The sequence below is a fragment of the Schistocerca nitens genome, chromosome 1, assembly GCF_023898315.1.
Source record: "Schistocerca nitens isolate TAMUIC-IGC-003100 chromosome 1, iqSchNite1.1, whole genome shotgun sequence".
NCBI classification, from domain to species: Eukaryota; Metazoa; Arthropoda; class Insecta; order Orthoptera; family Acrididae; genus Schistocerca; species Schistocerca nitens.
Window position 1 is genome coordinate 371019724 of NC_064614.1, and position 26482 is coordinate 371046205.

The window sequence follows — 26482 nt, forward strand, 5'->3', positions numbered from 1 at the left end:
ATCTCATTGGGGTTTACAGGCATCCAAATCACCAGTGTCCACTGGGAGATGTACATCGATCATTCTGCTATCCCGTCAGCTTCGAGTGTGCTTTTTTTGTAATGTTAATCAGGTTGGTCAGAAATGCCCTCCCTCCAAGGAATTGTGACAGTAGTCACACAAGTCTAAGAATCTGCAGCATGGCCCTGATTTCAGCAGCCAGCGTTCCAGAAGCAACTGCCTGTGCACCATACAGGCAGCAGCAAGCAGAGCTACCTCACAGCTGTGTCAACAAGCAGCCCATCACAACAGGTCCAGCACCAAGTCTCATCTTGCTGCTGCAAGGCCATTCCTATCCTCATAGAACTGTTGCTGGTGACTACCTACAAAAAATATCAAACAAGTATTAACCTTACAATCTGTACGGCCCTGTACTGCTAATAATATTTTCAGCTTAGACATCTTTAACAGCTTTGGGTTCAAAGTAGAGGACCAAGTCAATTTCGTGCCTGGAAAAGTACATTTTTGATTGTGACATACTATGCAATTTCTACAAGGAGGTTTGTGAACCTATGTTTGGGTGTGCATGTAATTTTACTGCCCACATCTCTTCTGGAACCATACCCTAAAGGCTCTATTCTTCTTCTGTGATAAATCCTTGTTTTATCATTCCACCAGAGTGTTTTTCCATCTCTTTTTGTTGCTCGGTTTCGAGACATTCAGAGTAAAATCCTTATGATGGTCTCCACTTATTACTACTTCACTAGAATTTCTTGGACTCCATTTTCTTACCAGTTGCCATACTGTAACTTCACTCATCTCCCTTACAAACAGTTGCAATCAAATTAAATACTTCTGTTAAAATACCGGTATTTACTGTGACGTATTTCATAACATGAATTCAGCTTTACTAATAATACTAAGCTTTTACCCACAGCTTCACCCTTGTATGCGTTCAACACACATTTTCAACACATCTCCTCCTCCCCCTCTCTATTGATCTCTTCCCACCTCTCTGTCTCCTCCTCTCCACTCACCCTCTCTCTGTTAATTTTCTCCATCCCCTCTCTCTGACCATACATTTCTTCCAATCACTTTGACCATATCCTCCTCCCACTCTCTTTCCATCTCCTCCACCCCCTCTTCATTTTGCATCTACCCACCACCCCTGGACACCTTTCACCTGCTTCATGCACCTCTCCCCCCCACTCTGTCCATCCTCTCCATTCACCTCAAACTATCCCCAGCCATGCTTATTGGCATGTGTAGCCCCTGCAATATAGTTCAATACGGCAGGTTGATAATACTGTCTCAACACACCTGCCACACAGGGCAGGTTACATATCAATGGCTTGAAAATAATTTATTTGCCCCTGCAGTATAGGTCGGCATGCAAAGCAAGTAGAGAATGCAGGTCGATACTAATCCAACACAGCAAGTTTGATATACAGGGCAGCCTACATGTAGAGACTCAGAAAAGCATTTCTTGCCCTATCATGTAGGCTGCACTTCAAAGCTAGTTGATTTGGCAGACCGATACTGTTTCCACACAACATGCTTGCCATACAGGGTAGCATGGAGGCTGGAAGAAATATATTTTTGTCCGTATCTTTGCTCCTATTGCAGCTAGCCTGTTTACCCCACAATGCTGATTCTCATGAGGCATGCTGTTTCTGTGTCAAATTTGATTGAAATTGGTCCTGAGGTTTGGGAGAATCCTCCCTCATTATTTTTACTGTTACATCATAGCTCTTTTTGTTCCATAGTTTTTAAGTGTATTATTACAAGGACTCCTTCCAATCACCTTGCAGCCACCAGCACCCATGGCCTGCACCCAATGTTTAAATTCAGCAGGTATGCGCCATGGTATCTGTGCCACCACTCTATGACTTTGAGGTACCTCTGAAACTAACAGTACATTGGAAAGTTGTGTATGTCCACTAGCTTTTCAGCTATTAAATAGGATATATTCTACATGTTTTTACCCTCACATCGGCACCTTCTTGACATCAGCACCTTCTTGGATTTGCTCTAGAAACACACCTATGTCAACCACTTGCATCAGTGCATAGTTCTTTCTTGGCATTCTCATTAAAAGCTGCTAGAACTTATGAAGATGTCAAAACTGTTGTGACTGTTTTGTAGTTTTGCAGCTTTGTGGCTACCGAGACACATGTTTTGTTATGTGTGTTCTTGGTAACATGTTGTGTTTTAATCAATTTGTTTATTCTGCTCTGCCATAATGGTTTCTCATTGTGGTTGTGTATTATTACTTCTTCCAAGTATTTAAACTTTGCAACAATTTTTATGTTGTGTTCTCCAATTCTAAATTTGTTTCCCAGTGGTAGTTCTGTTGGCATTATTTCTGTTTTTTCAAAAGATATTTTAAAGCCAATACTCTGGGCCATTTCCTGTAATGATTGCATTTGTTGTTTGGTTACTTGAATGTTGTTGGCAAGAAGCAAGTCCTCAGCAAATCCTAAACAGTTCAACTTTAACCTTAATGTTCTTTGGATTGTCCTTGTACCATTCCCTCATTATGTATTCAAGGGCACAATTAAAAGTAAGGTGACATGCTGTCTCCCTGCCTTAAACTAGTTTTTACCAAGAATGATCCAGAAAGTTCTCCTCTGAACTTAATTTTCAAATTTGTATTTGTTAAGGTAAGTTCTATCATTTTACTTAATTTTGTGTTGAGTCCAAAATGTCTCAAAATTTTTAGCATGAGAGTCTGTGGATGGAATCAGATGCTTTCTGAAAATCTATAAATGTAATTGAGAGAGCCTTGTTTCGTTTGCAGTAATAAGCCATGATTAATTTCAGAGTAATTATTTGTTTGGCACCCCTTCTCTAAGGTCTGAAGTCTTCTTGGTATTTCCCCAGTTCACTATCGTCATTCTTTGATCCTGTTCTGTAAAATCTTGGAAAAAATTTTGTAGGTACAGTCCAAGAGCAAGATTCCTCTACAGTTGTCTGTATCACTTTTGTCTTCTTTCTTATGAAGTGGATTAATTATAGCTGTGGTCTAATCTGGGAATTTTCCTGTTGCCCACATTTTTGTAAAATAATATGTAAAGACGTCCAAGTTGTTTTACCAGCATACATCCACATTTCTGCAAATACTTGATTTTCCTCACATGCTTTTGTAGTTTCTCATTTCTTTAAGTGCAATTTCAATTTCTTGTACTGTAGGGGAGTTTATATTTCCTGGTTTGGTTTTTACAGGGGTGCCTGTGTCTTTTGTTACAAGCCTTCCAGGTTCATCACAGTTCAAGAGCTTGTTGAATACTTCTGCCATTATTTCTTTGCTTTCCTCATTATGGGCTATTTTTCCACCTTTACTTCTCAGCAATGGTGTGGGACGTTTGTAATTATGTAGCAGTTCATCAAAGTTTTGAAATACTCTTTGGAATTGTTTTTGTACTATTTTCTTCAATGGAACTCAGTAGCCCCTTTTGATATTGCCACTTTGTTTTTCTGATAATACTGGAGAATTTTTTCCTGATGTTTTTGAGATTAGTTGCATTTTCTTCTGGTGTGTGACTCTGAAATTTTGTCCCAGATTGATGTGTTTCATGATGAATTTCACCACATTTTGTAGTCCACTATGCATGTCTTTTATGTTGATTTACTGGGGCCAATTCTTCAGCAAGTTATTTTAAAATTGGTATTAGTTCCTCAAGATTATCCATTACTGTTGTATTTTGTGTGTTTTTCTGATATTTGCCATTTTTGATTAATTTATGTTGATCACACTTTATTCTATATCCAATTGTTCTCTGTCTTTCTTTCCCTAATGGGGTGAATTTGATTTTGATTTTTGGTAAAAATAGCTACTCAGACTGGTGGCACTAATGTCCACTTCATGCAACTGTTTCAGCATCATGATCAGCCTCATCTTAATGCTGCTGTTAAGCATGTTAACAAGGGGCTGGAGAAGGTACTGATGGCAGAGGGCGTAACTCACACTGCAGCGGTGCCAGCTGAGTCTATCAATAGATCGGGCTTCACTAGGCACGGCCTGCATCTCAATAGGTATGGGAAGAGGAGGCCAGCAAAGCTTATAGATGACAGTGTAGTGGGTGGTGGTGGGATCACTCATGGAAAAATTCCTGTAGTAGTTGGTGTTAGAGCTGCACCTCTTTTACATTGAAGTCAGCTGATAGGTATTCCTGCTTAAAGGAAGTCCCTCTCTAGCTTGAGCAGAAATGTTCTGAAGTCAGAGTTAGGGGACCTGTAAACAACAGCTACTAGAAGTTTAGTTTCACCAAATTCAACTACCCCAGCACAATATTCAAATACCAGTTCAGTGCTGTGATTCATCTACGGTCTCAAATGGAATCACCTCCAGAGGTGGTCAGGTATCCAAGTAGTCGAGGAATTAGCATATTTCATCAAAACATAAGCAGTATTAAAGATAAAGTTAGTAAACTGACAATAGATGTTGACTCTGATATTACTGGTATATTGGAGCACCACTTCAATAATTTGACAATTCAGAGGTTTCCTTTACTGGGATACAGATTAGCTGGCTGTTTATCAAGGAGTTCTTGTGGAGTGGGGGAGTGGCCATGTACATAAAAATAGTGTTCCATTTGAGACAATAGATGAATCACGGCACTACACTGAACAGATATTTGAATATTGTGCAGGGGTAGTTGAATTTAGTGAAACTAAACTTCTAGTAGTTGTTGTTTACAGGTCCCCTAACTCTGACTTCAGAACATTTCTACTCGAGAGAGAGGGTTCTTGAATCATTTTATAAGAAGTACCACAAATTAGTTATATGTGTTGACTTCAATATTAATTTTGTGTATTATGAAAAGGAAAGTTGCCACTCACCATATAGTAGAGATGCTGAGTCACAGATAGGCACAACAAAAAGACTGTCACAAATAACTAAAGTTTTTAGCCAGTAAGGCCTTCATCAAAAATAGACCACACACACACACACACACACACACACACACACACACACACACACACACACACACACAACTGCAGTCTCTGGCAACTTAAACCACACTGTGGGCAGCAGCACCAGAGCATGATGGGACTGGCAACTGGGTCGGGGTAAAGAGAAGGCAGGGGTGGGGAGGGGGAGGGATATGGTAGGGGTGGAGGACTGTGTAGTGATGCAGGTTAGACAGAGGGCAGTTGGAGGGGGGGGGGGGGGTTGTAGAAAGGGAGAGAGATAAAAAGATTGGGTGTGATGGTGGAATGATGGCTGTGTAGTGTTGGACTGGGAACAGGGAGGCGGCTGGATGGGTGAGGACAATGACTAATGAAGGTTGAGGGCAAGAGGGTTACGAGAATGTAGAATGTACTACAGGGAAATTTTCCACCTGCACAATTCAGAACAGCTGGTGTTGGTGAGAAGGACCCATATGGCACAGGCTGTGAGGCAGTCGCTGAAATGAAGGATGTCATGTTTGGCATCATGCTCAGTAACAGGGTGGTCCACTTGTTTCTTGGCCAGTTTTTCGGTGGCCAATCATGCACACAGGCAGCTTGTTGGTTGTCATGCCCGCAATAGAATGCAGCACAGTGGTTGCAGGTTAGCCTGTAGAGCACATGACTGGTTTTACAGGTAGCCCTGCCTTTGAGGGGATAGGTGATGTTTGTGACCGGACTGGAGTAGGTGGTGGTGGGAGGATGCAAGGTACAGGTCTTGCATCTAGGTCTATAGGGGTAGAGCCATGAGGTAAGTGGTTGGGAGCAGGGGTTGTATAATGATGGGTGAGTATATTGTGTAGGTTTGGTGGACGATGGAATACCACTGTTGGAGGCGTGGGAAGGTTATTGGGCAGCACATCTCTCATTTCAGGCCACAACGAGAGACAGTCAAAACCCTGGCGGAGAATGTAGTTCAACTGCTCCCGTCCTGGGTGGTACTGAGTTACAAGGGGAATGTTCCTCTGTGGCCAGACTGTGGGACTTTTGGAGCTTGTGGGAGGCAGGAAAGATAAGACAAGGGAGTTTTGTTTCTGTACACCACTGGAGGATAATTACAGTCTGTGATGGCTTCAGTAAGACCCTCAGTATATTTCGAGAGGGACCACTCATCACTACAGATGTAACAACCACAGGCGGCTATGCTGTCTGGAAGGGATATCTTGGTATGGAACGGATGACAGTTGTCGAAATGCAGGTATTGCAGCTGGTTAGCAGGTTTGATATGGACGGAGGTACTAATGTAACCATCTTTGAGGTGGCTTGTTGGGATGAGTATGACCAAGTGAAGCAAATGGAGGAGAAGTCTTAGAAGTTCTGGAGGAATGTGGATATGGTGCCCTCAACCTCAATCCACATCACAAAGACGTGATCAATGTATCTGAACCAGGAGAGGGGTTTAGGATTCTGTGTGTTTAGGAAGGATTCCTCTAGATGGCTCATGAAAAGGTTGGCATAGGATGGTGCCATGCCGGTGCCCATAGCCATAATCCAGATTTGTTTGTAGGCAATGCCTTCAAAGGAGAAATAATTGTGGGTGAGGATATAGTTGGTGACTAGGAAGGAGGTCATTGGTTTGAATTCCGTTGGGCATTGGGAAAGGTCGTATTCAATAGCAGTAAGGCCATGGGCATTAGGAATGTTAGTCCAAAGGGAGGTGGCATCAACAGTGACAACCAGGTCACCATGTCGTAAAGGAACAGGAACTGTGGAGGGAAATGTTGGTATCTTTTATTTAGGAGGATAGGTTCCAGGTAATAGGTTGAAGGTGGCACATTAACCAGCCACAATAGGGCATCCTGGGTGGTTAGGAATCATGTAGAAGGAGGCAGTGTGGGGACTGGTAGGGGTGAGGAGACACATGGACTCTGCAGAGGAATTCTGGGATGGGTCTAAGAATTTGAAGAGTGACTGGAGATCCTGAAGGACTTCTGGAGTCATGTCACTGTGACAGCTGGTGGAGTCTTTCCACCAGGTAATCCTTGCAGTTCAAAATTACAGTGGTGGAGCCTTTGTCAGCAGGTACTAGAATAAGGCTGGGATCAGGTTTTAGATGGCGGACTGTTGTTCTCCTTCCCCCTCCCCACCCAAGCCTGCTCCTTACCTCCACCCAGTTGTCACTCCCATCATGCACTGGTGTTGCTGCTTGCAGTGTGGTTATTATGATATGCAATAAATAAATAAATAAATAAAAAATAAATAAATAAAATAAATAAAAAATGGATGCTGGTTGATCTACTGAACTCATATGATCTGATGCAGATTATGTTTTTTCCTACCAGGGTGTAGGGAAACAGTGGCATAGCCATACACAATATTTTTATTCATTACTAGATGGGAATTCTGTTAGTAAAAGGGTGAATGGTCTTTTAGACCATGATGCACAAAATTTTAACACTAAAAGGCTTTTATACTAAAACAATATTACATATTATTACAAACTATGTAGGAGATCTAATCCAATGGCAATAGACAGTTTTTTTAAACCTCTTTAAGGAACAAGAGTGGCAGGATGTTTATAGTGCCAATAACATAAATGACAAATACAATGCTTTTCTTAACACATTTCTCATGCTTTTTGTAAGTTGCTTTCCATTAGAATGTTCTAAACAGGGCATTAGCTGCAGTAAAACGCAGCATGGGTGGCTGACTAGTGGGATAAGGGTATCTTGTAGAACAAAGTGGGAATTATGTCAAAATGTTAGAAGCAGTCACAATCAAGCTACAGTAGACCATTACAAACATTATTGTAAGATGCTTAAAAAGTTATCAGGAAGGCAAAGAGTCTGTGGTCCTCAAATAGAATAGCTAACTCACAGGATAAAACTAAAACCATATAGTCAGTTGTGAAGGAAGCGTCTGGTCAGCAGCACATGGTCAACGATGTAATATCAGTTCATAGTAAAAATATTTCTCTTACTGATAAATCAGATAAATGTACAGTATTTAACAATCATTTTCTGAGCATTTCTGGTGAATTAAATAAAAACTTAGTTTCTACAAGGAATCAAATAGCTCTCTTGAAAAATGTCTTTCTGAAATTTATGTCTGAAATACTCCTCTGTGATACAGGCAAGGGGAAGATTGAGTGCACAATTAAATCACTGAAGACTAAGGACTCTCATGGATATGATGGAGTGCCTAGCAGAATATTAATGTACTTTGTTGCACATTAGCCCTGTATTTAGCCATATTTGTAAATTTTCCGTTAAGAATGGTCAGTTTCCTGAACAATTAAAGCACTCAGTAGCAAAGCCACTTTATAAAAATGGAGAAAGGGATTATGTAGACAATTTTAGACCTATTTCTTTGCCATCAGTGTTTGCTAATGATATTGAAAAGGCTGCTTATGTAAGAGTAATTGATCATTTTGTATCACATAATTTGCTATCAAATTTACTGTTCTACTTTAGAAGTGGCGGAACAACCGAAAATGCTGTATTCTCTTCTCTCTGTGAGGTATGCGATGGATTAAACAAAGGTTTTGAATGCTAGGCATATATTTTGATCTAATTACGGCATTTGATTGTGTTGATCACAAAATTTTTTCTCCATAAGTTGGATCATTATGGAAAACAGACAGTAGCTCACAACTGGTTCACCTTTAACTTTAACAACAGATCATTGTTTACAGTGTTGAGAATGGCTGTGATGTGGGGTCTGAGTGGGGTACAGTCAAATCAGGGGTGCCCCAGGGATCAGTGTTGGGGCCACTCCTGTTCCTTACCTATATACATGATATGCTCTGTAGTATTACAGGTAATTTTAAAATATTTCAGTTTGCTGATGACACTAACCTTGCTGGTAAAGGATGTTGTTTGCAACACTGCCTCTGTTCCAATAGTGCAGTTCGTGACATAAGTTCATGCCTTGTACAAAATAAACTAACGTTAAATCACAGTAAGACTCAGTTTTTTGCTGTTTCTAACATACAATTTCCCCCATGAACCATGGACCTTGCCATTGGTGAGGAGGCTTGCACAACTCACTGATACAGATAACCATACTGTAGATGCAACCACAATGGAGGGGTATCTGTCAAGATGCCAGACAAACAAGTAATTCCTGAAGAGGGGCAGCAGCCTTTTCAGTAGTTGCAGGGGGGCAACACTATGGATGATTGACTGATCTGGCCTTGTAACATCAACCAAAACAGCCTTGCTGTGCTGGAACTGCAAATGGCTGAAAGCAAGGGGAAACTACAGCCATAATTTTTCCCACGGACATTGCAGCTTTACTGTATGGTTAAATAATGATGGCATCCTCTTGGGTAAAATATTCTGGAGGTAAAATAGCCCCCATATGGATCTAAAAAAATGGTTCAAATGGCTCTGAGCACTATGGGACTCAACTGCTGAGGTCATTAGTCCCCTAGAACTTAGAACTAGTTAAACCTAACTAACCTAAGGACATCACAAACATCCATGCCCGAGGCAGGATTCGAACCTGCGACCGTAGCGGTCCTGCGGTTCCAGACTGCAGCGCCTTTAACCGCACGGCCACTTCGGCCGGCATATGGATCTCTGGGCGGGGACTACTCAGGACATCATTATCAGGAGAAAGAAAATTGGCGTTCTACGGATCGAAGTGTGGAATGTCAGATCCCTTAATTGGGCAGGTAGGTTAGAAAATTTAATAAGGGAAATGGGCAGGTCAAAGTTGGATATACTGAAAGTAGTGAAGTTTGGTGGCAGGAAGAACAAGACTTCTGGTCAGGTGAATACAGGGTAATAAATACAAAATCAAATAGGGGTAATGCAGAAGTTGCTGTAATAATGAATAAAAAATAGGAGCACAGATAAGTTACTGGAAACAGTATAGTGAATGCATTATTGTAGTCAAGATAGACACGAAGCCCATGCCTACCACAGGAGTACAAATTTATGTGCCAAATAGCTCCACTGATGAAGAGATTGTAGAAATTTATGAAGCGATAAAAGAAATTATTCAGATAGTTAAGACAGTTCATGGAAATGAAAATTTAAGTCATGGGGGACTGGAATTCGATAGCAGAAAAAGGAAGAGAAGGAAAAATAGTAGGTGAATATGGACTGGGGTAACGGAATGAAAGAGGAAGCCAACTGGTAGAATTTTGCACAGAGCATAACCTGGTTTAATAATCATGAAAGAAGGTTGTATACATAGAGGAGGTGTCTGGAGAGATTGGAAGGTTTCAGAAAGATTACACAATGATAAGACAGAGATGTAGGAACTAAGTTTTAAATTTTAAGACATTTCCAGGGGCAGACGTGGACTCTGATCACAAATTATTGGTTATTAACTGTAGATTAAAACTGAAGAAACTGCAAAAAGGTAGTAATTTAAGGAGATGGTACCTGGATAAACTTGAAGAACAAGCGGTTGTAAAGTGTTTGAGAGAGAGCATTAGGAAACGATTGACAAGAACAGGGGAAAGAAATACAGTAGACTAAGAATGGGCTGCTTTGAGAGAAGAAATAGTGAAGGCAGCAGAGGATCAAGCAGGTAAAAAGACGAGGGCTAGTAGAAATCCTTGGGTAACAGAAGAGATATTGAATTTAAGTGACAAAAGGAGAAAATATAAAAATGAAGTAAATTAAGCAGGCAAAAAGGTATACAAACCCATCAAAAATGAGATCGGCAGGAAGTGCAAAATGGCCAAGCAGGGATGGCTAGAGGACAAATTTAAGGATGTAGAGGCTTATCTCACTAGGATAAGATAGATACTGACTACAGGAAAATGAAAGAGACCTTTGGAGAAAAGAGAACCACTTGTATGAATATCAAGAACTCAGATGGAAACCCAATTCTAAGCAAAGAAGGGAAAGTAGAAAGGTGGAATGAGTAAATAGAGGGTCTATACAAGGGCGATATACTTCAGGACAATATTATGGAAATGGAAGAGGATGTAGACGAAAATGAAATGGGAGATATGATACTGCATGAAGAGTTTGACAGAGCACTGAAAGACCTAAACCAAAACAAGGCCCTGGGAGTAGACAACATTCCATTAGAACTACTGACAGCCTTTGGAGAGCCAGTCCTGACAAAACTCTACCATCTGGTGAGCAAGATGTATGAGACAGACGAAATTCCCTCAGACTTCAAGAAGAATATAATAATTCCAATCCCAAAGAATGCATGTGTTCACAGGTGTGAAAATTACTGAACTATTAGTTTAATGAGTCACCGTTGCAAATTACTAACACGAATTCTTTACAGACAAATGGAAAAAACTGCTAGAAAATGACCTCATGGAAGATCAATTTGGATTCCATAGAAATTATGGAACATGTGAGGCAATACTGATGCTGCGACTTACCTTATAAGGTAGATTAAGGGAAGTCAAACCTACATTTCTAGGATTTGTAGACTTTGAGAAAGCTTTTGACAAAGTTGACTGGAATACTCTTTTTCAAATTCTGAAAGTGGCAAGGGTAAAATACAGGGGCCAAAAGGCTATTTCCAATTTGTACAGAAACCAGATGGCTGTTATAAGAGTCGATGGGCATGAAAGGAAAGTAGTGGTTGAGAAGGGAGTGAGACAGGGTGTAGCCTATCCCCAATGTTATTCAATCTGCATATTGAGCAAGCAGTAAAGAGAACAAAAGAAAACTTTGGAGTAGGAACTAAGATTCATGGAGAAGAAATAAAAACTTTCAGATTTGCTTATGACACTGAAATTCTGTTGGAGACAGGAAAGGACTTTCAAGAGCAGTTGAATGGAATGGACAATGTCTTGAATGGAGGATGTAAGATAAACAACAAGAAAAGTGAAACGAGGATAATGGAATGTAATTGAATTAAATCAGGTGATGCTGAGGGAATTAGATTAGGAAATGAAACACTTAAAGTAGTAGATGAGTTTTGCTATTTGGGGAGAAAAATAACTGATGATGTTCAAATTAGAGGGGATATAAAATGTAGACTGGCCGTGGAAAGGAAAGTGTTTCTGAACAAAAGAAATTTGTTAACATCGAGTATAGATTTAAGTGTCAGGAAGTCTTTTCTGAAAGTATTCGTATGGAAGTGAAACATGGATAATAAATATTTCAGACAAGAAGAGAATAGAAGATTTCAAAATGTTGTTGTACAGAAGAATGCTGAAGATAAGATGGGTAGATCACATAACTAATGAGAAGAATAGGGGAGAAGAGGAATTTGCGGCACAACTTCACTAGAAGAAAGGATCTGTTGGTAGGACACATTCTGAGACATCAAGGGGTCACCAATTTAGTACTGGAGGGGAGCGTGGAGGGTAAAAATCATAGAGGGAGACCAAGAGATGAATACACTAAGCAGATTCAGAAGGATGTTGGTTGTAGTAGTTACTTGGAGATGAAGAAGCTTGCACAGGATAGAGCAGCATGGAGAGCTGCAACAAACCAGTCTCTGGACTGAAGACTACAACAACAACAACACACAATTCAACAAAACCCAATGTTTTCATTTCACAGTATGGGCATATGGTTAGTGAAACTGACAGTAAACTGTCATGGAAGGCCCATGTTCAGGATATTGTTCAAAGACTTAATGCTACCATTTTTACTATTTCAATGGTATCTGAAGCAAGTGATCACTAAACATAAAAATTGGTCTACTTTGCTTATTTTCATTTGCTTGTGGCATAGGGTATTATATTTTGGGATAACGCTTCCCATTCTCAAAGGTTATTTTTGGCTCAGAAACAGGCAGTTCGGGCAATAAGCGGTGTAAGTTCACGAACCTCTTGTTAACCCCTGTTTACTAGTCAGGGTATTCTGAAACTGCCCTTTCAATATATATTCTTTACTGTCATTTTTTGATAATAATATCAGCTTATTCCCAAGAATTAGCAGCTTTCACTCAGTTAATACTAAGCAGAAATCCTATCTGCATTTGGATCACACTTCCTTAACTTTTTTGTAGAAAGGCGTACAATATACTGCTCCATCCATTTTCAATAAGCTACCACAAGAATTCCAAAATCTTAGCAGGGATCCACATGCTTTTTTGCGTTCATAAACATTCTATTTTATGTGTTGCTAATTTTGTGTTGTAATTTCATGTACTGATGCGTTCGTTCCAAGACAATTGAGACTTGAGTCTCAACTTGGTCCTACAGAACTAGTCATGTAAATGAAATAACCAAATAATGATCTGAAACTGTGTCTGTTCCTCTCAGTACTTTAGCATTTCGAATTTCTTTATGAAAGAATTTTTCCACGCAGGCATGGTCCAGCTGTCACTCTCCTCTTGTCCAATCAGGATTTTTCCATGTCATAAGTTTGCTTGGTTCTCTTTCAAAATATATAGATTTAGAGTTGAGTCCATGTGTTCTGCAAATTTCAATGAGTCTTTGTCCATTTCTATTAGTCTATTCATGTGGAGCCCATTTTCCAGATGGATTTCTGTACTACTTTTCCTTACATAGTTGAGCATTAAAATGCCCTACTGAGATCTCTGCATTGTTTTTATTGTCTTTTTAGTGTCTGATCCAAAAGACCCCCGAATTTGTCTGCTTGTACCATAGAAAATTTCTCTCATTGGCAGGGGCATGGGTGTTTACAATAGTATAGATCTTGTTTGTGGTTTTCAGAGTTAAAGTTGTGATTCGTGGAGAAACAGCTTTACAATCAGTTGTTGAACGTATCATTTTCAAATTTACTATAATCCTGTTCCGGATTATGGCACCATTTCCTAACTCCTTGTTCTGGTTTTCCATTGTAAATTCTATAACCTTGATTCAAATGGATCTTCTGTTGTATTTCTCATTTCTTGAAGTCCTGCTATTATGATGTTCTGTCTGTCCAATTCATTTGTGAAGTTTTTGAGAATTCCAGTTTCCATTAGAGAGTTAATGTTATGTGTTGCATTGTAGTTAACATGTTTATGTTTTATTTTGGCACTATACACTTGATGGGAGGTGGGTAATTTCAAATGCTCCAATTCATTTGATTCTTCAATGTAGCCTTCTCCTTCCCTAATGGGTAGGATGGTGGAAATTTTTCTCTGAAAGACCTTTTCATGTTTGACTGTCAGAAGTTATCAACCTTGACTGGAGCAATCTCCCGTGTTATAACTATGGTCGTTAGCCACAGAGGATATAACCAGCCGCCACTAACATGTGGAATAGATGCTGTTGGGATACTGCCACTTCCATAAACAGACCAAACAGGGCAACTTTTAACATGTAGAGGCCACCAGCTGTTTTGATTGCAGTCTCTTCCCAGTCAAACTCATTAACCTCGATCTGCCATTTGCCAATCTGCATACCCATAACAAAGAAAGATTTTGCTACTTTGCAACAGTGTAAGAGTTGATCAATCCATTGATATGGCTGCGTGTATATTTTTTTTCTGTAAATTTGTGTAACTGGTGATAATCCATGCAGAAATGCCATACTGCAATTATGTTCTTCATGAAGACTACAGAAGACCACAGAGGTGGTCTTTTGGATGGCTGATGTCATAATCTTCAGCATCTCTGTTTCCTTTCAAATTATTCATTGTACAGTTGGTGACTCCCTATACGAGCACAGACTGATGTGGAAGATGACACCTAGTCTAGATATGGGGTTTCACATTAGATCATACGATTTACATTGCTTTCTCTTCACACTCTAATATGACTAAAAATTAATGATTAGGTGACATGTATCATCCGTGTTCTTCTGTCAAACTTGAAACTATTTGTGGCTGGACTGTAGATTCCTTTAATAGGTAATTTGTAATTAGTGGCCCATCTGTGTTGGTTATGCTCATTGCTGGCATATGAATTTCTTTTGTGAAACTGAGTACTTCTATGCACATGACTATAGATGGACTTTTGAATAATGGCGGTCAGGTTTAGGCTTGTACTGCGCATCGGACATCACATGTTCTCTGACAGCTAATGATCATTTGGTAGTGTTCTGAGCACTCTGCTGTGAACATCATAACCAGTGCAAGCATTAAATGTGACTGTATCAAGTTATTTACTCAATTTTTACTTCATGTGTTGTGTGTCATCATCATGGCTAATATTGGTGGCAAGTGACGAATTCTACATAAGCAAGCAAGAGAATAATTTGTAGGATACATGCTTTCTTCAAGCAGAAAGCTCCTCTACACATGCATCGCAACTGCTGCTTGGAAGCAGTAATATTGCAATCCCCAACTGTACTTTGACCTGCGTGGACTGCCATCATTCTCGAACCTGACTATAGCTCTTCATAGTTTAACTGAGGATCCATAGTATTGATTAGAAGTCATCTGAATGATGACAGTGGGGTTAAGTGTGTCTCCAATGGTAAACCATTTCCCAGAGCATGTGTACTTGTTGGTACAACACTGTCAATCTGGAGCTCCGATCCCCAACAGTCTGTGATTAGTTCTGATGACTGCAAGAAGTCACATCCAAGGATAACATTATGGATTCATTCTGGTGAAATGACTATTTAAAAGTACTGTGTTCTACCATTTATAGTTATTTGCAAAACACAGATTCCTGTTGGCTAGACATATTTTCCACCTGCAGCAGTCGACACTGTGGTCTTTTAAATCTCTTAACACAAGCTTCTCCAGCTGGCAACATTAAGCATCCAATACCACAGAAAATAAGAATATAGAATTGATTAGCACTGAAGCAGATTGTCCATTGATGACAATGTTAATGCAGTTTTGTGACATCTTTGCTACTGTTGTCCATACAAGATTTACATCCGTGGTATCCTCATTTCCATAGATGGTTGCCTCATTTAGATTTTCTGATCTTGTTTGACATCTTATAATGTAATAGTTCTCAAATAATCTTCTTCTTTCTTTAAGGTAGTGTACACTGTACTTCAGGTATCCATGATGGAAACATAGCTACATGTTGAGTCTATTCTCTAGGTGTCTGTTTATCTGTACTGTAGGGATTCAAGAATTTCCGCGTAAATTCTTGAACCACTCGCACTTCTACCACCTCGAACACATGATATTTTAAAAATAAGTGTGAGAGAACGTACATACTGCACAACACATGTTTGTGTTTGCAGGCTGGAAAGGAGTCATGAGCACAATGTAGACGCGGCGGTCGGACAGCATTGACTAGTGTTTGTCGCTCGCACCGCGGAAGCCATATTGGAAGAACAAGAAGTAATTATGCAGCATTCTTTGCTGTTTTAGTGACTGTGATTATTGTTAAAGAAAAATAAACAATTGATTATAGACTTTTAAGTACTTCACATATTGTACTTGCTAGAGGCAAGATGGGTTCATAAATTATGTGGTTGTTAAACCAACTTTATTGCTGATGTAATTTATTGAGTCCAATGTGAAACAAATCAGTTGACTTGTAAACATTCGAATATTGAAGTGAAAAATGGTGAATAAGTTATCTATGGAAGCTGAAATATACCAGGACTGAACTAAAAGTATTCTTCAAGTACTAAATTATTTCAAAAGTAGAGAGAGTCTTATAAATTCCTGTTAACCAGCAGTATTCTTTGGAGAAGAAGGTTTTGGAGATCAACATAGTCAGCAATCCACAGAAGAAGATCGGCTGTGCAGATCAAGTAAGTCAACCGATGTGAGAGAGGTGTGAATTTTGTAATCCAACTTCACACCGCTTCTTATCGTCCACATCGTTAGAGTACAGCAACCATATTAGTAAGGGAGACAGTTGCATTAGTGTCACCAAGTGTTCTCTGAAGGTTTTAGTATATGGCCAAGATTTTTAACTCTGTTCCTCGATGTTGGTTTATCTTCTAGACATTGATGCCAATGATCAACATATCTCTTGAATTAATGATGCTATGTCCTCCTAGTAGGTTTGGCAATTAACACTAAACACTGCTGTGCCTTGCAATCTGGATTCAACATCAGTACAGGTTATAAAACCACAAAGTCTTTGCTGTATGAGTGATGTGAGGTCTACATGACTATTACACCAGTATGACATTTGGCAGCCTGTCCAACTTCCATTTGGCAGTTTGTCTTCTTCTGGTACACTTCAATGTACTGGCACCACTTCATGAAGCCCACTTTTGTTTTGAGATCTTTCAAAAAAAGAATCTGATAGGCACCCTTTGCCATGCCATTGATTAGATGTGTAACATCACAAGTTTCCAACATATTTGGATTTACTGTGTGTGACAGTGCCAAAACAGTCTATGTAACTTATGACTTGCCTGTCTCTGGTGTTGGGATATATTCTTCAATTGGTCTTTTATGTATGCAGATCTCTTGCTGGTTGTAACCATTCATCATCATTTTTTATTTTACACCTGAATTATGTGTCACCTCTTGAGCTGTTCCTCACTGTTCTCTAACCACTACTGGTTTGTACCATCGAAGTGAAAGTACACAGGCAAGAAATATTCAGTCATCACACTTGTCGTATTTAGCAATATGGTAAAATCCCTTTCAGCGGTTTCACCAGATTCTAGCCAGTATCTCCCAAAACACTATTAGATGCATGATTTTCTTGTGACACTTTTGTTTTCATTGTTATCTTTATACAATTTGAACTGTGGGAAGAAAATGTTGTACAGAGGTTCCTGCTTGTGATGGTGATGGCTTTTGCATAGTCTTATTGGAATCAGGGCAGTGGCTATGTCAGAAACCTGGCATATCTATGAAACTATATCACATACGATCTTGAGATTTATCATATCTATTCTATGGTAAGTAATCAAATAAATCAGTCCCAAGCAGAGTGTCAAATTTCACATTATTTCATCTAAATGTTTTTTTGACACAAGATAAAATTTAACTGAAGTATTGCTGTCAGATGAGACAAAAATGTAACTGTAATGTGTTTTCAGTAAGCACTGGTTACCTAAAGAAACTCTGGCATTGACAAATCTTTCTGGTTTTAGTCTGACATATTTTGGCAGGAGAACCTCTCCTCATGAAGAAACAAGCACACTTGTTAGCGAAAGTATTTAATACCTAACAGCTACAATCAACTGAAAATGTTTGTACATAACTCGAGGTGGAAAACAGAGCACACACATCAGCAAATTGGAAAATTACCTTAACTGATTCAAAAGATGTTTCACTATTGACTTCACTGACAACTGTGAATTTAAGCAATGTCATGAAAGTTACTAAGGCAAGTAAAGTAGTGAATACTTTTAACTGAGTGATATATTTGGAGAACAGATGGTTTCCATTTCCTTTCAAAAGAGAACAGCACCTGGTAATGGACCGGCTCAAGTGAGCCAAAAATATCAATGTGGATCTGGACTGTCAGAGGAGGGAACAGGAATCAAGAGTAGAGAGGCACATGCCAAGGTGACAGTGTTATGGATGATCAGAAAAATGAAATAAGGCATGCTGGAGATAGCAACTTACATTGACTGAAATAGTGTGTTTCTTCGAGTGTGATACTCTGACAGAACATAAATTTATGGTGCTATAATTATGCTATTCAAATATTCATCTCATCTAACTGTGGAAAATAGTAACATTATTCAATGCGTGAAAGTATTTCTGTTTGACTGTTCCAGCTTTCCCATGGCATAATTTGCAACATTTTTGAATATAGTTAGGTTGTATTAAATGAAGAGTGTCTTATTCCAATTTGATAATTTCAGCTAGGTAAAGATGAAGTGTACAAATGGACACCAGTGCTGTTGAAATGGAAACAATAACAATAAAAGAGTGGTACCTGTATCAGTAGTAACTGTGAGTTATTCAGTTTATAACTTACAGTGAATATGAGCATACTGGGTATTGTGACTATCTTCAAGGTGAAAACTAAAAACTTTTATGTGCAAAAGTATAGTTCCTACACTGAAAGTGAAGTAAAAATATTCCCAGGTGGTCAATGTTCGTTGCTTAGTTAATGGTGAATGCCTATAGAGAGAATATGAGAGTTTAATTCAATTTATGGTGGTGGAACTCGGCATTTGTGTTTGGTATCTGGCAATTCAGTTGACTTTTATTGTTGCCAAGATCACGTTTTTCTGATACAACCTTCAACACACATTTTTTCAAATGTAAAGAAACAGTCAGTGGCTCAAATCATGGAGTAATAACAGTCACATATTACCAGAAATTTCAACCAATAACTCTGCTTCCGTATGTCTCCTTCCAGCTAATCAGGAATAAATTTTAGTAACTAAGAATTAAGATCCAAATATCCTAACACATTATTAATAAATCAGTCTCCTATTTTTACATCGTTCAAGTTAGTAAGCATGAAATGGCTAGTTCTTCACACATAGTTCTTTCTGGGGAAGTGACTGTAGAGCTTTTAGAGGACTGCCTAATTGAAACAGGAGTGACAGTGATTTTGATGATGACAGTGATTCATTTGTAAGCAATTCAAGTGAAGTGGCGATGAAAGTCCACCATGAAGAGTTTCAAAAAATATCACACAGTGAAAAGTTCAATACTGCAGTGCTTATGTAAATATATTGGAATGAAAGTGAACCTTCTGTTTCAATGTACACCCAAATGCACTCACCGCCCAGGTGCAAACGATTTAAAAAAGAGCACAGGGAGACACCCTATGTCTGCATTATGTAGTACAAAAGGTTAAGAGCATGACAATGAAATTGTTTTCTTCCAATTAGCAATGTTTGTTTATAAGCCAAAATTACTACCAAAGTTGAAAGCGCACAATAAGCCAAAACTAATAGAAAATGAGGCAATTTTAAGCACAATTATTCTCAATCTATGAAACTTCCTGGCAGATTACAACTGTGTGCCGGGCCAAGACTCAAACTCGGCACCTTTGCCTTTCGCAGGCAAGTGCTCTACCAACTGAGCTACCCAAGCATGACTCAAGCCCCATTCTCACAGCTTTATTTCTGCCACTGCGTCTCCTACCTTCCAAAATTCACAGAAGCTCTCCTGCAGGAGAGCTTCTCTGAATTTTAGAGGGTAGGAGACAAGTAAAGCTGTGAGGATGGGGCTTGAGTCGTGCTTGGGTAGCTCAGTTAGTAGAAAATTTACCATTGAAAGGCAAAGGTCTCGAGTTTAAGTCTCGGTCTGGCACACAGTTTTAATCTGTCAGGAAGTTTCATACCGGCGCACACTCAGCTGCAGAGTGAAAATTTCATTCTGGATTCTCAATCTAGTCTGCTACTGACTACAACTCGTAAATGACCTGAAATTCATGAAAAACATAATGGTAATGTACAATGTCATATTACCAAAACAGTTTCCTTTTTAAGAATTTATACCTCACTAGAAAGCTTCGTTGATGGAGAATCCAGGAAACTTTCTACATTTTGTCAAACTTGCTGGATTGAGGATTTATTGAAATAAGTAATACATAAATTGCATCTTAATTTGCAACTAGTGAACACAACCTATTTGTATCATAGTTGACACCAGAATTCTAATTATATTTTTACACTGCTAAATTAATTTAACAGCACTTAAAAAGTCAAATTTTTTAGAAAACTAAATTTAGAATACACTTGTCATGGAAGTGGCACAACCACTTTCTGGTCAGATTACCTATAATTAACTGCCATCGCAGAAGTATATAATTTATTCAAAAGAATAGTTACCATCTGGTCTAACACTAATATCGTTTTCTGATAAATCACTGTGTAAGGAGGTCACATTGTAGTAAATGAATCAAGTCTGGGAGTAATGTCTGAGACACTGGACATTTCTGAAGAAAAAGACACTTGCAGTGTGGATGTCTTAATGTAAGGATATTAATGTTCTGTACATAGAATTGTTGTGCAATGCTACTGCACAACGCGCCACATATTATACTGGGTAGATGTTACTCAACCGGTTAATAAACTGAAACACATAACAAATTTTATGGCTAGCATTTTTATTTGAGAGGCAACTGAGACTTTAAACTATACTCTACACAACATTTCAGAGGACCTGGGAAATACACATCACATTTGAAACACTAAGGAGAGCAACACAATGAAATGTAAGTACTGTAATTAATTTTGTTTCATTGAGCCTTTATTGATGCAATGGAGTTTGTCATGCAAATCGCAGTTCCGGACAAGAAGGCTGATTGAGGTTTCAAGGTGGAAGTGAAATTAACTGTGGTCCCCAAAGACCTGGCAGGTTGGCTGGTTGGTTGGTTGATGGGGGGGGGGGGGCACCAAACACAGAAAGGTCATCAGTTCCATCACATCAGGGAAAGATGGAGATCGAAGTCAGCTGTACACTTTCAAAGGAACCATCCCAGCATTTGCCTGAAGCAATTTAGGGAAATCATGGAAAACCTAAATCAGGATGGCGGATGCGGGTTTGAACTGTCGTCCTCCCGAAGAAGACTTGGCAAACTGCTATGATGATAATCACCTAAATAAAATTTAACTCAACCACAATACAGGTCTTGCATTTCACCTGAGAAATGAGATGTGATGTACACTGACTAATAGCAAATGTACCTGGCATTGTTTTTAGTGAAATGTCAAAATTCATTCCCTCATTCATTGGGAAAATAACAATCTCATATCCTGCAAATGCTCTTGCCCCTAAGTACTTCAGAATAAATATAAACCCCATCAATCATTAACACTGAATACAAAGAGAAGAGCAGTCAAGAATAGAGCTTTGAGGAATATCTTATGTTATTGATCTCTTATTTTGAAGGCTAATTTGCTGCATTTGGGAGATACATACTCTCTGCCTCCTATTACATAGTGTAAAGAAAGTCACTATAGTGCACTTTCTGTAATATCATATTTATTTGCTGAGACAGCCCTGGTTCATCAATCATCTCAAGTTATGCTGACTGGCTAATTCAGTCCTAGCATTGCCCCCTATACCTCTAACCTCCTCAGACCTGGAGTCCAGGTGCACCGTACCTCTTGCACTTTTCAGGACTGCTTCTCCTCATCTCGTTTGTGGAGTAGCAAGGTGTGCTTTTGATTTTTTTCCTCAGTGGAAACCTATAAGATTAGTCTCATATTGTACAATTTTCCCACATCTTCCCTTAAGTCTTTCTTTAAGAGTGGCTTTACCTTTTATATTTTTAATAAATATAGGAAACAGTCTTGATTGTTATTTTACCCTCTGATTTAATTACCTAGGAGGTTAACCCATCTCAACCCACCGATCATCATCATTATCATCATCATAGTGATAATACAATATTTTTGCCCACAGACAAAACGTTTCTGAACTTTGTGAATCACAAAAACTTTTAACAAGCCCAAGGGATATACCTTTTATGGTAATCTAGGGGTGTATGTCAGCATTAATTTCTTGTTCTATCCCACTTTATTTTCATCTGTTTAACATTATTTTCACGAAGACCAAAATGATGATTTTTCTGTCACTGTGATATTTGCGGAAATAGTTTTTATTATAAATACCATTATGCTTGTAGTAATCCAACAAGGTGTTTTTTAAAATATAAGTGAAATACAAAATGATAATCACGTCTATAATGCTGCATACGTAATTTTCCTTCTGGTATTGTTAATTGGCTCTCATGTTTCTTTAACCAATGAACACACAAAATATTTAATGTTTTTTAACTGTAACTGTGGCTGTTGCATGTTTTACAATACATAAACGATCCTTCAGCTCATGAGAGGTCATATGTGAACTCTGAGTAGCACAGAATCAAAGGCATCTTTCATGGGTTTCTGAGGGACTTTGGTCACATCACCAAAATTAATAATCCAAGCATATTTCACTCATACAGATGTGGGGGTACACTGGGGATACCATTCCAGAGACACTCTTGCCCATCACCATTCCAACCAATTTCACTGTATGTAGACAGAATTCCTAAAAGCACAAGGATTAGCTTAATTTTATAAGTATATCTCCTTTGGCTTAAAGCAATTTCACACTCCTGAAATTACAGCCTTGGACATTACAATGGCGTTTTCTGCCTCACACTGCGACTAACTGGCTCCCATACTACCAGTGGCTCTGCATGTGGCACTAACAGAGCATTGCAGCACCTTTGCTTTACGTCTAAGTGTGCAGTAGCCCTTAACAGCAAGGAGTCTTGAGTTCAAATTCCTTAGCAAGCTGCAGATATCAATCACATGTGTAAGTGAGCATAATGTCTATTTGTACTTTCTTGGTATCAACCCCAAATAGCTGTACTCAGAGCTGGTACAAATGAAGTGTCAACTCCAGGATGTATCGGAACATTTTTAGCACTGCAGGTGTTCCTATGTTTTGCTTTATAGTCCTGTATAATATGGCAACAACAACAACAACAACAACAACAACAACAACAACCACCTCCACCAACTACTACTACTACTACTAGTACCACTACTACTACTACTACTACTACTACACCATAATACAAAAGTTCTCACATTGACAATAACAGAAAATCAAAATCAGAAAGTCAATAATATTTGAAACTGTTAAGTTTTAATATACCGTGATAGTATCATTTGATGTTGTTGGTAGCTCTGAAGGAACGGTGTTCATAAGTGCCAGTGTAAGGTCACCCATTAATTGTGGTATGTCTTGCTCTAATGGTGCGCTTGTAGTATCTGGCGGTGTCCACTGACCAACTTTCTCATTGCCTTGAACATTCCACTGCTGCTCTCCAGGGGCGGTGAGTGGTGGCAGTGAAGGTGGAGGTGGTGGTGGAGTTGAAGCATCAGCCACAGGTAATTGCACATGAAGATTTTGTTGTGAATGATATGACTGATACTGTTGATTCAGTTGATGCAGATGGTTCTGATAAAGCTGTAAAAATATTGCAGCAGCAAAATGATCCAGTCAGATATATTTGGGTTTATATTAGTCATAAACACATGTGAATGCAATCCAGTGAAAAAGGTTTCTCTAAAACTGTTTAAATACTTTAAGAAATATGTTTCAAATTTATTTGCTTTTCTTGAGGCTTCATTGATATATGTTCTGGTCATAATAATATCAGATTATTACATACCTTGTTGGTTTCTCTCTCTCTGAATGATTGCCCACTACATTACACAACTGAACTGAACAAATGAATCATAACCTATAGCAAAGCCACAGAGTTTAGGTGGAAACTTATGGAAAGGACATTGGGTAAAGATTTACAATGCAGACAGTGCTGATGAAAAAGATTCTTTTTTCTGACACATACCTTAATCATGGGAAAAATTTAACAGGAACAAGAGAATGGGAGGGGATGGTGGGTGGGGGTGGGGGAGGTGCTCAAAGGGTAGTACATGCCCCTGAGGCGTGTTTCCTGCAGATGGAAATGAACAAATAGAACACAAGAAATGCCACATATTCCTACCAAGCCTGATGCACACATGTACATACCATGATCCCAAGGTAATGGGACATGCACTGAACACAGCTACATCAAGCAATAGTGACGAAGCAAGTTCCTGATACTTTAAAATGGAGACTGACCAGCTCAGGGATCCAATTTTAACAGAAAATGGCACTCCAGGATTGCTAGGGATTGGTGTTGGGTTCACAACCTAACATGTAAAAATCAAGTTTTATGAAATCTAACAAAGAAATAGAGAGTCTGACCTGTTTATGATGAGCTGGATGTTACAGCTATTGAAGAGGGGAGATTTTTAGGTGAAGGGGCAATGGAGAAGAAGATTATATGATTGATATTGGTTCTATTGTAAATAAGAAAAGAAATCTTCTGATGGACTTCTAAGCAAAGTCACACAGATTATGCAGATTGAGAATCAGAGTGAAATTCTTCAACTATAGTCTCATAAGTGTTCCTGTCCTTCCAGCTGAAGAGATCAGAGAAGAAGAGGAGGACATTATTTCATGGTGAATTAGATGAAGTATACAGTGTGTGTCCAGGAGCAGCCTGCAGAATAACTTTTTAAGACGTGAATCCTAAAATTGGAAAAGATGGTGAGTATGAGTTCTGCATTGGAAAATAAAACCTACATGATAACTCGAATGACAATGATATCAGTCTTTTACACTTTGCTTTCTTGGCAAATATGATAGTGGATAGTACAATTTTCAATCACAAAGATATACACATTATGACATGGAAATCTCCAGATGGAAATACCTTCAACCAAACTGGTCATCTCCTAATATATGCAAGATATCTGTCTAACCTAATGTGTGTTACAAGCTATAGGGGTGCTAATGCAGACTCTGAACACTACCTTGTAATTGCAACAATCAGAAGCCAAAACTCCACTGCAAGGAAGCTATGTGGATCTCATGCAAGAAATTTCCATATTGAAACTGCACCCAAGATTTTCTGACCTACTCAAGGGAAAACTGGCACTTTCCCAACAGTGAGAGAATTGAGGAAATACGGAAGCATCTAAATCATGGTTTACAAATTTTGTGACAAATGTCCAGTAAGAGTAGATCATACCACATAAAATTGCTGGTTTGGTAAAGAGTGTGCACAATTAACAGCAATTACAAATGAGGCCTACAGGAGAGTACAAGAGGGTGGGAGAAACAATTTAAGTAATCATGTGAAGTGCATTAAATGTGTAAGTTATGTTAAAGTAAGATAACAAGAAAATCAGCACCTTGTTTGTCAAGTCTGGAAAAGTTGAAAGTGACATAATGAGGGCCAAATATCTGTTTACTTCCTTTTTGGTGAAACACAATGTGCCCTTAAGTGTGGCTGGTCATCTGGTGTTTGATCTAAGAATATGGTTCTCACATCAGAAGTTGCAAAGAAATATAGCTATGACCACATGAGAATGACATGCATAGTAAATAAAATGCCAAAAAATGCATACTCTAAAGTTGTTAAGTGCCTTCAGAACAGACCATTTTCTTTAGCAATGGCTGGAAGCAATGATGTGAATGGCGAGTTGTATCCTACTGTAGTTACATTCTATAATAAATGATGACTAACTGACAACCTCAGCTGCTGACAGGTGTTGTTGTTATACCTCGATGTGGACAGCTGAAAATGTGTGCCCCGACCGGGACTCGAACCCGGGATCTCCTGCTTACATGGCAGACGCTCTATCCATCTGAGCCACCGAGGACACAGATGAATAGCGCGACTGCAGGGACTTATCCCTTGCACGCTTCCCGTGAGACTCACATTCTCAACTGTCCACAATTCTACATATGTATTGTACCTTATAGACATTTGCCCATCCACTCATTACTCGCGCACGCGTTGGCGATTCCCGTAAGAGTTTGGGCAACCTGTGCGCATTCGCACAGACAAAGGTCAATGGCTGGGTAGCCTTTAACTATATATACAAAGACAGTAACTTGTTCTCGAAAGAACAGTTATTGTTGATGACCGTGCAGCTATTCCCTGAAATAAATGATGACTAACTGACAACCTCAGCTGCTGACAGGTGTTGTTGTTATACCTCGATGTGGACAGCTGAAAATGTGTGCCCCGACCGGGACTCGAACCCGGGATCTCCTGCTTACATGGCAGACGCTCTATCCATCTGAGCCACCGAGGACACAGATGAATAGCGCGACTGCAGGGACTTATCCCTTGCACGCTTCCCGTGAGACTCAGGGAATTATTTCAGGGAATAGCTGCACGGTCATCAACAATAACTGTTCTTTCGAGAACAAGTTACTGTCTTTGTATATATAGTTAAAGGCTACCCAGCCATTGACCTTTGTCTGTGCGAATGCGCACAGGTTGCCCAAACTCTTACGGGAATCGCCAACGCGTGCGCGAGTAATGAGTGGATGGGCAAATGTCTATAAGGTACAATACATATGTA

General features: G+C 39.2%; 1 protein-coding gene across 1 annotated transcript in view; it reads right to left on the bottom strand.

Moving 5' to 3' along the window:
- LOC126248190 (uncharacterized) overlaps nt 1-26482 on the bottom strand; it is a 378208-nt gene that overhangs the window by 9507 nt on the left and 342219 nt on the right. The window contains exon 9 of the mRNA XM_049949014.1: nt 23208-23522. Coding sequence (XP_049804971.1) covers nt 23208-23522 — 315 coding nt within the window. The remainder of the gene's footprint in view (nt 1-23207; nt 23523-26482) is intronic.